The 16,697-nt window shown below is 37.4% G+C and overlaps 1 protein-coding gene across 2 annotated transcripts in view; it reads left to right on the forward strand.

Moving 5' to 3' along the window:
• ABCC4 (ATP binding cassette subfamily C member 4 (PEL blood group)) overlaps nucleotides 1-16,697 on the forward strand; it is a 163,192-nt gene that overhangs the window by 53,746 nt on the left and 92,749 nt on the right. For both annotated transcript variants that reach the window (XM_063304648.1, XM_063304649.1), the window contains 3 exons: nucleotides 4,071-4,108; nucleotides 6,040-6,140; nucleotides 8,203-8,349. In XM_063304648.1, coding sequence (XP_063160718.1) covers nucleotides 4,071-4,108; nucleotides 6,040-6,140; nucleotides 8,203-8,349 — 286 coding nt within the window. The remainder of the gene's footprint in view (nucleotides 1-4,070; nucleotides 4,109-6,039; nucleotides 6,141-8,202; nucleotides 8,350-16,697) is intronic.

Below are 16,697 nucleotides of genomic sequence, written 5' to 3' on the forward strand. Positions count from 1 at the left end.
TCAAGATATCACAATCCCTACAATATGTAACTGATGAGTCCAGTCCACCATGTAGTCATAGTTGATGAGGTAACTTTCAGTTATTGTGGTGTAAGGTTGTGGATAAGATACTTAGCTTGGTTTACTATTACTTAGCTTATATTTGTTCTTTGTAATCTCTTACCACTAACTGAAAGAGGAAGCTTGGAAAAGCTTAATATTGTTTTGAGAAAGGAACAGTCCCAACCACCTTGAGCGAGACAATGGTGCTAAGAAAATCCTCTGCCTGGATTCTGAAAATTGTGAGGATTATCAACTAATCTTCTATTCTTGAGCAAGGTGCATGGCAAGGAATAATCTCTTTAATGCCTTACATTATTGTATGAGATTAAAATAGAAGCAGATAATCATTTTCTTTTCAGGCCTGTTATCGGTAGAGAGGTTCCTTGGCCGCTTTGGTTGCTGACCTATATTGAGAGAAGGGTAGTGGGATCCTGCTAATTCTAAATCTGCAAAAGAGAAGACGACTTGTCTGCTTAGAAAAAGGGCCATTCAGGGCATTCTGGGTGGAGTTGGAGTGAAAATAAAATGAAGTTGACAGTCCAGGATCCCTGAGAATCCAGAATGCTTTTTGGTACATTTCTAGTATACTCAGTTACAGTAGATACCAGTGTTTCTCAACCTCAGCAACTTTAAGATGGGTGGACTTCAACTCCCAGAATTCCCCCAGCCAGCATTCCCCCAGCGTGCTAGATGGGGGGATTCTGGGAGTTGAAGTCCACACATCTTAAACTTGCTGAAGTTGAGAAACACTGGTATGTACAAAGGTTTAGGCAACCCAGGTCAAACTGAATGTTTAAATTAATCCCTAAGTGAATGAAAGCTGATGCAATATTGCACAAAGTTACATCTTTCTGCAAATTTGAATGCACAGTTACTGTTTATGTGCAGTTGTGTACAGATTCAGAATAAGAAAACAGTGAACATGTCAAGGGCAAAGGTTTGGATACCCTTCAGGGTGTTTTGCTATTTCACTGCATGTTTGAGATCTCTCTAAATATCTTCAGTAATATTCAACTGTGTGGACTATGAAAGCAATTCTGAAACCTTTATATTTCTTCAGGATTGGTCAAAAACCATCAAATCTTTATTTGGGTCATAGACCAGCATAAAGTATTTCAATAATAACACTGAAATTTATGAGAGATTAAAAAACCCTAAAAACTAGCATTACTATCGCAATGCTATAATATTGAAACATTAAAATCTCTCTACAAAATTCTTAATATTAATACTAAGACTATTAACTTAAAGTGGGGGAAGGGCTCTGAAGGCCACAAAAGAGATGTAAAGATAGATAAAAATTAAAAAAAGAGATTCTTAGTGAGTTTACCCATGCCCAGGACCCTTAATTATCTGTTTACAAATTTTAATTGCTGCCAGGCAGAATCTGGCAACCTTGTATGAAATGAAGTTTTTTATCTGAGGAGAAAATCAAGAAGAAAAGTTTCATTATGATCTATGAAACAAGTCAATAAAAGAAGAATGAAAGTTTGATGGGTTTTGAATGAAACTTCAGAGCACTGAAGATGTTGCCTAGTCAATGAAATGTCTGCAAGAAAACAACCAAGCTCAGAGAGCACCAGGGACTCCACAGAATGGAAGTTTCTTGACTACACTGGAAATAAGGGCAATGTAAAATCACATGTGTGGTGGTCTCAACAGCATTTCTGCTACATGGACAGGTTCTCCTACACATAGGGACTTTGGTAAATTTCCCATTAAGAACTGAGAAGGGTAGAACATCAAGTCCGGCCCTGAGAAGGTCTCTTTGCTATGCAGGGGAAAGTAAAGTAATCAAGTATCTGCCTGCTTCCCATCTGGAATAAGTCATTTGCACCCCAGCATGGGTTGGAATATGGCTGACCTCATGCTGGAATTCTATACCTAGGACGCTTTCTCTAATGATTCTTTTGGCCCGAGTGTATTCCAAAGGAAGCAGCTGCTCAAGTGACAAGCCACAAGTTTCCCAGACTTGTTGCCGTGAAAATTGAAATTGGTCTGTCAGGATTAATGGAATCTGTTGTGATTGGAAAAAGTGGCATTTGAGCCAATAGGTGAATATTAACAGCCATACTCTCACCTATACTTTGTGTTGCCCTGCTTGCCTTCTGAGCATCACATTGGATACACATCTAAGTCTGACTATCTAAGACTGATCTACCTACCTACCTACCTACCTTTCAGACTTAAATGGTTGCCTAGCTATACATGATAATCCTAGGCAGCTAATGATAATCTAAGGTGACTTGAAAAAGGATTTACAAAAACTTGGTTTGTATGGTCTCAAGTGATTTGGGGGCAGAGTTGGGATCAGGGAATGGGCCCAACTGAGCATCAAACAACCTTTGGGTCAAGGGCTTTGCTGTGAAAAGTTCCAGGGCTGCTTGTATGCAGTCCTTACCATTGTCTGGAAAAAATTCATAAAAGCTGCTGTACTCCTTTGTGCTCATGAAGCATCATCATCAATGTGCATCTTGCAGGCACCTGTAGATTGGAGCACTACCCCGGAATACTTGAAACTTTTAACCTGCTTAATTTCCTTCCATTCAAATGCCCATTTAAATCTTTTGGGTTTCTTGGCAAAACCCCCACTTTGGTTTTCAGGCCATTAATTATCAGTGAATGTTCTCAACACAAATGTGTGAAAGCTTTGAGTGCTTGCCTAAGTCCTACAGGTGTTAGTGAAAAGACAGTTGCATCATCAGCGTGTAGAAAAAGTGGAATATCTACCGCAGCAATCTTGGGGGGTGGGTGGAGGAAAGCTCAAATTGGTTAATCTGCCTGTAGGGAGTTTAAAAAGAGGTTGAATAAGGTAGGGGCTAAGATGCAGCCTTGTCTTAACTCCTTGGGTTAGGGATTGGGTTAGACAAAATGCCTTGGGGGTTGCATCTAATTCTAATGGTGGTGTTATTATAAAGGTGTAGAATTAGGAACAGGAGATCATATTCATATTCATGTTACTCAATTTCTCCCAAAGGATTGATCTTGATATGAAGGCTGATTTAAGATCGATAAAGGCTACATATAGTGCAGACCTGTTCTTGCAGTTAAACTTTTCAATAAGCTGTTGTAGGACCAAGACATCTAATGTGGATTGGTTGGGATGAAAATGAGCCTGCTCATTGCCCAAAATTGATCCTGCCTCTATCCATTCCTGTATTTTGTTTAGGTGGTGGGCGTAAAGTTTGGTAATGGTACTCAGCAATACCCAACGTGTAGGGTGGTAGTTGGCTGGATCACCCCTTTTTTGAATATTGGCATGATAATGGCAGTACCCTATTCCTGGAGATCGTGCTCACCGTTGGCATTAACCTTCAGCAGTTGGATACTGTATAATTGCTACCAGGGGCCTTGCTTGGGTTCAGGGAATCTATAAGATTTTTTGGTAACCAAAACTGGGGATCATTCAGGAAGAGTTCCTCAATTTATTTCAATTTTTGAAATCTGTGTGTGACTTGGAGGTATGTTTTCAGACTGTTACCTTGCTGAAATATCCAACCTCTTTAGACGCAGTGCATACAAGGATATCTGAGAATATTTCTGAACTAGAAGAATGTCTGCAAGGAGCGGGGCGGGAATTCCAAAAGGAAGAATATAAAGACTCTTAGGGTGCCTCTATTTGGGTGCCATATTTTTTTGCCAAAAGAAATATAACAGATTATTGACAGGAAGAGTATCCGAACTTACACAGTTTCCACATTCATTGTTTTCTTACTTTGAATCTGTTAATAACCACACATAAATAGTAAGTATGCATTCAAATTTACAGAAAGGTATTGTGGTTAACTATGCACCATGTAGAAGTTGTGTCAGCTTCTGTTCATTTATTGAAAAATACAATTTGACTAGAAGAACCTAAACTCTTTGCATACAAATGTATGTTTGTATGTATTTATTTTTTTGAGATGTACATCTAAAAAGAAAAGTCCCAAGGTAATTTATAATGTTTGCACCATCTTTGGAATTTAAACCACAAGATATTAAATAATCCAAAATAATTTTAAAAGGACTATTTTTTACGGTTTTAGGTTACTTATGTGCTTCAGGATTGGTGGCTTTCTTACTGGTGAGTCATTATTTCTATATAAATCTTGTAAGTAATCACTTTAAGAATGCAGCAGTGAAGAAATCAGAACTTTTGACAGTGGTTCTTTTCAGAAAACAGGATAAAAATACTTTTATTCTTTGGAAATCCATACAATAGTTCTTCATATTAATTCATAGCACTTTTGGTAAGGACAGTTTGAATTTATGGAAAAATGCAGTCTCTCTTTCTCTTTACCCCATCCCAAAACCATTATTTCATTTTTATTTTATACATTGTGTTTCTACCATCATCCATTAAAAATGTTCCAAATCCCCCTCCCTCTCTTTCCCTCTCCCTCTCTCTCTCCCTCTCCCTCTTTCTCAAAAGTCTAAAAATGTGCAGCTCATTAGTATGATAAAATCAAAAAAGAAGCATTGTTCAAAATAATAGTTAGGAGAACTAGAACTCCACTTCTTGAATGAATGCTGTGAGAGCTTCCAGATAAACCATGATTTTTCACAGTACTTAATGACCACATGGGACTTCTCGCAGAGCAGTCAGTGTTAAACTGAATCAACAAGTGGGTCTGATAGTAAAAAGCCACTTTATATGTTTGTATTTACTCCAGTCATTTGCTGTTAAACAAAGCACAGACTACCCCTTTTTCTAGCTATGATTTTCCTAGTGTGTAATTACACTGTTGAAAATCCTTACTACTTCTATTTAAGATATATCAATATTATTCTTAATACAATGAGAGTGTAATGGAAGCCTATTTTCCAACCCAGGACTGAAAAATTTATCGACAAATTTATTGAAATTATATATGAAATAATGAAATAAAGTACACTTTCATAGTTTAAAAAATACCTTTGAAACAACAAAACAAAGCATACAGAGTATGTAAGAGAAAATTCTGTAAATGAAGATGATGAAAAATACAATACCAGTATAAAATTTTTAAAGATGTTTGTGTCCTTTTAGCATTCATATTTTAATACTGGATTACATTTATCTTAATTTCTTCTTGGCTATGTATCATTAATTTATATATACAGGCATCTTGTAATCTCTAAAAAAATATAATTATTCCATAATATATAAAACCTAGTTTCAGTACATTCTGTTGTTTGTGTATAGTACTTTTTTGACCTGTCTTTCTCAAAATAGTTCAAAAAAATGAATTTTCAGTAAAAGAATTTTTCAGTTTATAAAACAAATTTTACATTCACAAAATTTTGTTCAAAGAGGCTGTGTGTTCCAGTCTGTCGGGGGTATCCCAGCTTTAAAATGATCTAAGTAGAGAAGTGCCCTGGCATCTGTTTAAAAAAACCTTTAGATCCCAGATTGGAATAGAGTTAAATATTTTAGCATTTTAAACTCTACATCAGTGTTTCTCAATGTCAGCAACTTTAAGATGCGTGGAATTCAACTCCCAGAGTCCCCCAGCTAGATGCTGGCTAGGGAATTCTGGGAATTGAAGTCCACGGTTGCTGAGGTTGAGAAACATTGCTCTACATAATATTCTACTGTTTTTTTTAAAAAAATTACACTATTGTTAATTATATTATATTTCTATGCCCTATACAACCATAGACTGTTATTTGTTGAAAGGTAATACAAATGTTTTCATTAAGTTATACCATAATTTGGAAGAAACCCCTGTTTTTTATTATTTAGTTTTGGGGAAAACTAAATGTTACGAAAGCAGATGGTATCCCCACATCAATTTTCCCCTTCCTTGTTTAACATATAATAGCAAAACTCCACATATGGTTTATTATTTCAGAAATTAGGGACTTAAATTGAAGAAGGACTGTTGCTTTCATGGTTGCAAAGTGAGCTGCTTGGGAGCATTTTGCTAACCTTTGCTGGATGCTATCCTAGAGAGACCAGAGATTTATTCCAACCAAGCTATTCTCATGTACTTGTAAACATATTTGAAGTATGTTCTTTCCATGTGTCCACAGGGCAAACCAGCAAGTAAAGCTAAATGTCACTGAAATGGAATATAGTGGGCAAAATAACACAAAAACTCTGGATCTTCACTGGTATTTAGGAATGTATGCAGGTAAAAACCTTTAAAACGTGACTATAATTTGCAAAATTCTGGCTAATTAGCCATGGTCCTAAAAGAGTTGTTTTCCCACAACTTTTAAATGTTATCATTATAGATTAGAAAGATGCTGTTTTGTCCCCTGACTGTATTAGCTAGATTATCATTTTAAAAATAGTCTGAAGATGGGCAGATATTTGATTTATATTCTGGATTTGGGAAGGGATTGATCAATTGATTTGATTTAGTTATATTGATTTTATAGTTGCCCATCTCACATCCATGATTCTGGGCAACTTACAGGATTAAAACACAAATAATATCAGGAAACCAAAAGGTAAAATAATCATACAAGCATTAGAAATATTAAAACAATTAAAAACCAAACCATACAATCAATGGGAGAACACAGTCAATTCAGGAACAATATAACCATTTTATAGGCTCCACACTACCTGATCCTCTGGAAGGTAAATAAAAATTGAAAACTCATTCATCTTAAGGATGTAGCTTTTATCTCTCCAAATGGATTATTCCTTCATTGTTTTGAACAGACATGAGGAAATTTGAAATTGGTCCTCATTTTGCTGTGCTTGATTCCTTATTGGTTTTAGAATGTATAAGAAGCACCAACCCTTAAAAAACTGGATATATTTTCTTTCAGTATTATAACAGATTAACAAATCACAAGCCATAAAACTGAGAATGATCACTTCAGCCATGCTCAGAGATTGGTTTCTCATATTCAAATGTTCTCTTTCCCCTAATTCTTATTTGCCCTAAACATTATAAATCCACCTAATGACCAACAGGATCTCTCTGTCTGTTGCCAACCTATTGTTAATACGTAAAATAGCATTCAGCTATTTTAAATGCATATTACATTATCCAGAACACTGGCTTTCAAAATTCTTGCCTTCAGGCACCCTTTATATTTAAATAGATTAGTTTGTAAAATCTGGTCAGGGTTAAGGAGTCAACAACAAACTACACAGAACTTATTCTGTGTGTTTTTCTGTTTATATGTTGACTGGTCAGTGACTGTAATAAAGAATATCTGTCTGCCCTTTTCATTTGCCTGCAAAGGAACCACTGTATTGCAGGGATGAGTATCCCAAAGAATACAGGTGGCCCCCCCTAGCCATTTTGTGTCTCCAGAGCATCCCTACATCACACGTTGAAATCTGGGGCAAGTTGTCCATTTTTAGCTGTACAGTTCTTTCCTAAAATAAGACATGTATTTTATGAAATGATATTTTAATACACTCATTTGAACTCTTTTAACTCCTTCCCTAAAATGTGTTCCACAGCAGGCTGAAAAAAAACAACAGGTGTACCTGCTCCAGTGGATCACCAGGCATGTTCTCTCTGAGATACACAAAAAAAGAGAGAAATAAAATGAAAGGAGACCCCCACAGAAAGGTTATTCACTGTGTTCTACTACAGTATGGTGGTCAGTTCTCATAGAAATAATAATAGTAATAATAATTTATTAAATTTATAGGCTGCCCAACTCCCAGTGACTCTGGGCAGTTTACAATTGTTAAAACATTTAAAAACAAAGAACAAAGTACAAGCCTAACCTGTTTGCCTGTATCCTTTGTTAACTGAGCACGAGTCCATATGTAGGTCCATGAATGCACCTCTGTCAGTTATTGATTTATGTATGCTTGTCACCAAGCAGGGATTAACAGCAGCTCTGGGCCAGAGGACTTTCTTTGGGTAAAAGTATAAGGAAAATATTTAGGAAGTATCTTTCCTTCCTTTTGTTATGAACTTAAGTCAGATCATGGGCTTCTCTAAAAGGCTGTTTGCACAACTCCTTTTGTCACTGTGGACCTCAGTTACTTAGTGGGAGGCAAATAACTTTGTAGGAAAATTTGGGCAGAATTACTAATTTTCTTGTTGCAGAAGGTTTGATAAAGGAACAGTATGAAAACCAGTATTTGATATTAAGCAAATTACTTTAGAACTACTATCACTGTGATACTTGATTTTAAAAAAAATATTTATCAATAGATTCTTGATTGAAGTTGATAGATTACATTTTATAATACTGTACTTCATTTATTTACAGGTTTAACTGTGGCTGCGATACTTTTCAGTGTACTGAGGAGTCTACTTATGTTTCAGATTTTGGTTAACGCAGCTCAGACTTTACATAGCAAAATGTTTCAGTCAGTTTTGAGAACTCCAGTGCTGTTTTTTGACAGAAACCCTATTGGTAAGTTTCCACTACTTCTATAATAGTGCAATACTCCTGAGTGTTCAAGGGATGGGCAAGAAAAGGCAGATGATATATGATGCAAGAATGTCATCATAGCATTTGAATTATGACATCACTGCTTGTATGGTATCCTTTTGGTGTCATTGTTATAGATTATAGTATAGTATAGTATACTATATGTCACTTTTGCTGTATATATAGTATGTATGATCAAAAGGTATTTTTTCCTTTATGCCACTTTTTAACTGAATGAAAATTGTGGTATCTGCAGAATGTTCACATTTTTAATGTCTACTTAGTGCAGCTGGAAATTTTTGCAGTGTTTAATTTACCTTTCATATTACTCCTATACATGCAGGTGAAATCCAGTACTGTACTGCATTTCTGCCAAACTGTCAAGATAGCATTAAGTTCAATTAACTTTGGAAAATATCTCACAAACAACTATATTTACATGAAGAAATGCAATCACTCTTTTAAAAATTTAACCCTTCAACTGCGAGAGAATTATATACATAACAGTCAGGACCAGAAATATTAGAACAAGGATAACTGTTTTGGCATTTGGCTTCTGTACACCACCACATTGAAGTTGAAAGGAAACACACCCAGATGGGAGCGAAGTCAGGACTTTCAGCTGTCATTCAAGGGTTTTGACAAAAGTGGGGCACTAACCATTCAGGAAGTACAGCCAGTGGCATACACATACCCCCATCATTGGTGGCTCATAAGTAATGGAACAAACCAACATCATTACAAACATATGGATCGCCTTTAATACCTGGATGAGAATCCTTTGCAGTCAATGACTGCCTGAAGTCTGGAACCCATGGGCATGACCAAATGCTAAGTTACCTCCCTCGAGATGCTTTGCCAGGTCTTTAGTACAGCTGCCTTCAGCTGCTGCTTGTTTGTGGGTCTTTCTGCATTCATAAAACCGTCTCTTGACTGTAGATGTTGACAATGACATGCCTACCTGCTCAAAAGCATTGTTGACCTGGCTAGATGTTGTGAAAGCGTTCCTCTTCCCCATGAGCAGAATTCTGCGGTCATCCACTTTAGTTGTCTTCCATGGTCTTCCAGGCCTTTTGCTGTTGCTGAGCTTGCCAGTTAATGCCTTCTTTTTCAGGATGTTCCAGACTGTTGTATTGGCCACTCCCAAAGTTTTTGCTATCTCTTTGATGGGTTTATTTTGTTTTCTCAGCCTAACGATGGCCTCCTTCACTCACATGGACACCTCTTTGGACCTCATGTTGAGAGTTCCAGTGAACAGCTACCAAATGCAAATATAACTCTCAGAGCCACCTCCAGGCCTTTTATCTGCTTGATTGGTCATGGGGTACCCAGGAAACAGGCCACATCTGGCCATGCAGCTGCTTGCCAGCCATTTGTTCCATTACTCATGAGCCACCAACGATGGGTGTGTGTGTATGCCACTGGCTGTACTTCCTGAATGGTTAGTGCCCCACTTTTGTCAAACCCCTTGAATGACAGCTGAAAGTCCTGACTTCGCTCCCATCTGGGTGTGTTTCCTTTCAGCTTCAGTGTGGTGGTGTACAGAGGCCAAGTGCCAAAACCGTTATCCTTGTTCCAATATTTCTGGTCCTGAATTTACATCATGGCATTGGTAGAGAAGGATTAAGGCTAATAGAAAATAAATGTTCATTGAGAAAATCAAAATATTTTGACTGTCTTAACACTTATGGTCCAACTTGCAACACAAAATTGGCTTATTGTAAAAACTTTCCTTGTTTTTTTATTGCCAAAAAGAGCAACAAGTTCAGTTTGCTTTGATGCTAATACAGTAGATTATACATTCCTTTTTGCATAAGCCTCTGGGTATTATTCAGAACTTTTTTTTTTCCTAACCTGGTACTCACCATAGGTTTTGGATTTCAATTCCCATCATCCAAAGCCAGCATGATCAAAGGCTACCTGAGGATTATGGGCACTGAAATCAAACACATGTTCTCAGGAATAGACACTATCAACTTTATAGACACGTACATCCATACATCCATACGGTATTAGCTTTTTTGGTGGATGTAATATTTGATTTTTTTTTTAAGTCCATCAACCAAACGAGTGAACCTGAACTGAACTGGTTTTGATTTACTGACGACAGTAATATAAAAGAGCTCTGAAGAAATAGATATTTGCAGAGTCATAAAAGGTCAGAAAAAATTATGCAATTTAGTATACTAGATTCATCTTTGTGCTATAGGAATACTGTGGGAATTTTCTAAAGACGTGTAAAATTAATAAGCAAGAGTCTTTAAACTACTAGTAAGAAAACATCGTAATATAACAAGAGCCCTGTGCTTCCAGGCCATGCATAGTTTTATAAACCTCAGTCATGTCTTTCTTTACCGATCTTCGTTCCAAAGTAAAAAAGCCCTGATGCAGTCATACTTGGTTCCTCAAAGGAAAGCTGTCGTACTCCACTGAGAGTTTTGGTTGCCTGATTCTTTCACTTTCCCTGTATATATGTATGTGTGTTTGTGTGCCTTCAAGTCAGTATTGACTGCCTGGACAAGGCCCTGCAGTTTTCTTGGCAGGGTTTTTCAGAAGTGCTTTGCCCTTGCCTCCTTCCTAGGGCTGAGAGAGAGTGACTGGCCCAAGGTCACCCAGCCGGCTTTGTGCCTAAGGCGGGACTAGAACTCACCGTCTACCAGTTTCCAGCCTGATGCCTTAACCACGACACCAGACTGGCTGTACTTATCCTAGCTCTAAAATAATCATTTTGAGGTGTGATGACCATAATTGTACATAATACTCTCAAAGCAATCCCATCACAGTTGTATATCAAGGCTATATAATCTGTACTGGTTATTGTGTTTTCAGTTCCCTTTCTAAAGATTCCAAGTTGCCTTCGTTTTAAAGAGCAGCTACACACATGGTTGACATTTTCTCTGAAGTGTCCAACCCATGCCTTCAAGAACCTTTCCTGATCAGTTGAGATCCCATTAATATATATGTATTTGGATTGTTTATACCAATATGCATCATTTTACACTTATTTATGTTGAACTGTTGATGCCTATTCATTCAGCTTGGACTTTTGAGCTCTCTGCAAACCATTTTTTGCTATTTCTGCCCTTGAGCTGTTTGTTGCAATTTGCAAGTTGTTGTTATTTGTTATTTATTAAATGTTTATGCCTCCTGACTCCCAGCAACTCTGGGTGGTTTACAAATGATTTAAAACATGGAAAACAATAAAACCAACAAGAAACGAAAATGGTTAGAGATGACAGAATGACAAACTCAGTGGAAACAAAAGAAAACAACCTAGGCTAAAAGGAGGCTTCAGTCATGCCCACAAAGGCCTTGGTGAAGAGCCAGGTCTTCAGGACCCTTTGAAACATCAGCAGGGTGAGGACCGTTTGGATCGTGGGGGGAACCTAATTCCAGAAGGCAGGTGCTGCAACAGAGAAGGTGTGCTTCAGGGTTCCCAATAGATGGCATTGTTTAATTGAAGGAACCCGGAGCATCCCAACCCTGCCAGATCAAATTGGCTGGGAAGATACTATGAGAGACAGGTGGTCCCTCAAGTAACCAGGCCCTGCCATGTAGGACTTTATGGGTAACAACCAGCACCTTGAATCACACCTGGAAGCAAATTGGCAACTACTGCTGCTTGCAAAGCAGAAGTGTTACATGGGCATACCAAGGCTTGCCTATCACTGCTCATGCTGCTGCATTTGGGACCAGTTTAAGTATCTGGGTGGTCTTCCAGGGCAGCCCCATGCATTGCAGTAGTCAAGTCATGAAGTGACCAGGGCATGAGTGACTCTCTGGAGGGCTCCCCGATCTAGGAAAGGGCACAACTGGTGCACCAGATGGAGCTGTGCAAAGACCTTCCTGGCCACAGCTGCCACCTGCTTATTGAGTCCCGGAAGACCCCCAAGTTGTGCACTATCCTTTTATAGGGTGGTTGAGGTATTGAAAGCTGCCAAGAGATCAAGGAGCACAAGAATGGATGCACCATTTCCATCCTGGCTCTGCCATAGGTCATCTCCAAGTGAACGTTTGGCCACCATATTGCTCATCCCTTATTCTAGAACGCTTATAAAATTATTCATTAAACTAATATATTAAGAAGTACCATTAAACTAATATATTAAGAAGTACCAGGTATTGATCCCTTAAGTATCCCATTTTGAACATCTCTCCAATTTTGAAATTTCCTGACAGTACCTGTCGTCGTCTTCAGTGGCTGCAAATTTGCTCAAGAGCTCATGGTGGGAGACTTTTGGAGAGTCTAAATATTCAGTATCTGCATGCTTGCTCACATCTTCCAAAAATAATTGGTATTTTTTATTTTATATATACAAAATAGATTTAAGAGATTATTCATATCCCTTCTGCATTCCTCATGCTTGAACCTGCTTCTTTTTTATATACTGTAAGAAAGGTGTCGTATTTGTTCTTGAACTATCTTGTAAGGTTAGAGAAGAAATCCAGGTGGTTCTCTTGGGAGATTATATGTTTCTGTAACTGAGTCACTGCAGTTCTTTTTCTTTTTTGAAGCACGAGTTGCTGATGCATGCCTAAATTTCTCCCGGAGCCTTGGATATTTATGATGAATCTATGGCTGTCAAGGTTGCTCAGATTGGAAAACCATAAAATGTATGGGTTTGGGGAGATGCAGAATTCATAGTTGATGCCTTTTGGGATAGAATCCATGAGCTAATGAACATATTGTCAGAGAGAGAACGTACTTCCAGTTTAACATATATCTGTTTTTCTTAAATTGTGGCATCATTTTGAATAATGGTGACCAAAATCCATTTTCCTCACTTATATGTCTGAAAACATTACCACCTAACATTTTGAGAGAAAACAGTCTCAAGGAGGTTGCACTGGAAAATCAAAACTTAAATGCAGCTAGCACTTCGGTAATATAAGTATAAAAGAGCATGTATTACAGTTCTTGTATGTACTGAATCTGGATATGTACATCTTAACTCAGAGATGTTTCCCTTAAACTATAATTTAGTATTAATTTTGGTAAGGACTGATTGCAAATTAACATATGAAACCATGGCATAAAGGAGACTTGCAAATCTTAGATTGCATGAACCCAGAATTTACTTACCAGGGGTAACACATCCGACCTTCCCTTGAGGGGTGATGCCTACCAGCAGGAAGCTCTTCATGATTTGAGATCTTTCCTCACCCTCTCTGTGGATAAGAGTGCTTGGGCAGGCAGGAGTAATATGTTCAGGTAACTGCCACTGCCTTCAAAACCTAGTATGGTGTCAAGGGTCATACCTTTCCTCCCTTGGGTTCTGTGACTCACGAAGGACTTGGAGGAGAAGAAAGGTATTAGGGGAAAGGGAAGACCTAGTAATGACCAAAGAACTAAGCCAAAATGTGTTCCTGACGTTAACCAAGACCGTTGGTTAATGTTTCATTTGGTGCAGACTGAAAGTAGTGTTTCTGGTCTTCTGGCTTTTACAAAGGTATCATGCTAATATCTCCCTGTGTCTTCTATAGGCCAAACTTGGATGAGCGAGCTTAAGCATGTTTTTGGAATATGTTGGGGCTCCTGTTATTCTATTTAAACTCTTTTAGAGCATCCATCATATTCAGTATCTTAGTGTATACAGCATAAAGCAAATATAAACAAATGTAAAAATGAGAAAGTGGGGGGAGAGAGATCAGAAGCAGCCTGGTAGCACCTTTTCTGACTAATACATTTTATTAAAAGGCATAAGCTGTTGTGAGCTTCAGCCTTTTCATAAAATGTGTTAGTCAGAAAAGGTGCTACCAGGCTCCTCCAGATTTTTTGCCACCATAGACTAATATCGCTGACCACCCATAATGTCCGAAAGAGAGAGATTGAGATATTTAGTGGGTGAATAAATTACTTTTTTTTAATTTGGTCACAGAAATGGTAGCAATAGCAGCATTAAGTAGACCTTTTTGATGAGCATCTTGCAACTGGGGTATTAGGCATTATGTGTGCACCAATCCATTCTTAATTATAACATCTTTGCAAAATGCTAGTAAAATTTCCCAAGTTGATCTACTCTTTAAAAGATGGTATAGTAAGGAAAGGCTCCTGTAACAGCTGTACAGCAGGTCCCCAGTTTAAGAATGTCCCGGTTTACAGACAACTCCTAGTTAAGAACAGACTGCCATAAAGACTATTATATTAAAAATTCGAGTTAAGTACAATGTTTTGGGTTAAATACACAATACTACTTTGTGTTATTATTATGTTTAAGATGTTTTAGTGTATTTGGAAGTGTTTCTTAAGTGTTTTATATACATGGAAAGGTAAAATGTATACTATATACTAAGACAAACATTTGACTAACTGATGCTAAATAACTGTTCTGACTTACTTACAAATTCGATTTAAGGACCAACTTAGGAATGGAATTCGTTCTTAAACCGGGGACCTGCTGTTTTACTTGTAACTTGAATAATTATGCCTTCTGTTCTTCTAGCACAAGAGGGCAGTATGATCTGTTTTATCCTATTCTAGCTTCTCTTTGAATACGCTTTTAAAAGAGGCAAAGATATTTCTTGACTATTCTTAGTGACATGTTTTGAGGAATGAAATGTGTGGATATAGATAAAATTTCCAAGGTTTGACCTCCATTATTTTGAATGTAACAGAGCCCTGAAAGACTATAGACACACTACCATTTAGTGTAAGCAATGCAGAGTTAAATAGACCAAAGATAAAGCAACTTCATATTAATATCCAATACCTTATAGGACAGGCAACTATGTCTCTGAATTATTAATGCTTTAGAATGAAATGTTGACCATTCTAATTTAACTAAGCCCATTGGAAGGTGCATTGTTTGTTTCTTAGCTCTTTTCAGTGTCTTCATCAAACATGAAGGCCTAAAGTTTTGTTACGCAAGTCATGTGGAATGAATTCCCTTTAGGGGCTATGCTGGAGAAACTTCAACAGGATTATGCCAAAAGTATCAAAAAGTGAGTGCATGTCAAGAAGCAAGGCCTAGGGGCTTATTGTCTCAAAACAGGAGCAGACCAACTGAGCTCGCCAAAAAGGAATACAGTATTAGAAGGAAGTGTTGAGTTGCAACTTGGCCAGACTCAATGGTGAGACTATTCATGGTAGTTTTTAGCAATCATTGCTTGTTCACCCAAGCAATTCTTCTCAGGTGATAGCATGTTTAAACAAGAAATACTGGTTGGAAGGCATATAATTTTAAAAGCAGGTAGTATTTTTGATGGATCATATGAACAGGTTACAATAGCTTCATATTAAAATGTTCCATTGGCAATGTCATTCATCAGTCATATAAGCTCTTGGGCATACTTCCAACAGATCACTGTGTTATGTCTGTCCAGGATGAATTACCACTTTGGCCTTTTCTTGGAAAGTAGATGTATTTTAGTATGTATCTATATCTGTATCTTAATGAAAAATACACATCTGGAGGTTTGACGATTTGCATCTTTCTATCTTAGATTATTTTAGATTAGTTCAAAGTACTGATAGCTTTGGTTTTGTTTCTACTTCATTTGACTGAGTATCTTAATTGTAGGAAAATCTCTTTACTGTATATTAGTGTTCATTGCCTATGAAAAGTTTACTTCTCCCATTAATAGACAAAAGAAGTCCAAGAAAAGTGATAGCTTGAAAAGATAAATTAGTTGCATCAGTAAAAAAAAAATCCTAACAACTGCTTAATATTCTAAATATTATTTCTGGGTGTTTGCATGGAAAAGTTAGTAGGCTGAAGTATAAGGTGTGGTAATTAAACCTGTTTGGCTGCCACATGTTTAAAGTGAAAAGAATACCTTAAATGTTTTTTCATATTACAATGGTTCTGTGTACTTTAACCTTATCAGGGTGTGATATTGAATGATTTTTTGTGGGAGTTGCTCTGTTACAGCTATTTGTATTATAATAGCTTTTGTTGCAAGTTTAAATAGTCTTACTTACACATGCATCTATTTGATTATAACTCTTGAGATTCTTTTAGCAACCGTTTATAATGCTGATTGCTCTAGGAGTTGGCTAAGATAAGACAAATATTACATTCAGGGTTTGTATGCATTAGTTATCTATTTGTGGGGTCAAACTCTTTTTATGCCAAAACAATTGCTTATCAAGACCTGAACTACAGATTGTATTGGATGCAGAGCTGTCACTAAAATTACTGTGTGGAGCAGTGCATTTCCCTGCCTTCTGCAGCAACGCAACCTGGGATGAGTCAAACACATACAAGGGAGAGACAGACCCTTTGGTCTGTGTGCCCGTTGCTTTTTGCCTGGGACCTTCCTAAGAGAAGCAGACATTAAATATCCGTGTTCTTTCTGAAAAGCTTGTTAATAGCCATGTCAGGTGTTCA

This window comes from Candoia aspera, chromosome 5 (assembly GCF_035149785.1).
Source record: "Candoia aspera isolate rCanAsp1 chromosome 5, rCanAsp1.hap2, whole genome shotgun sequence".
Classification (NCBI taxonomy): Eukaryota; Metazoa; Chordata; class Lepidosauria; order Squamata; family Boidae; genus Candoia; species Candoia aspera.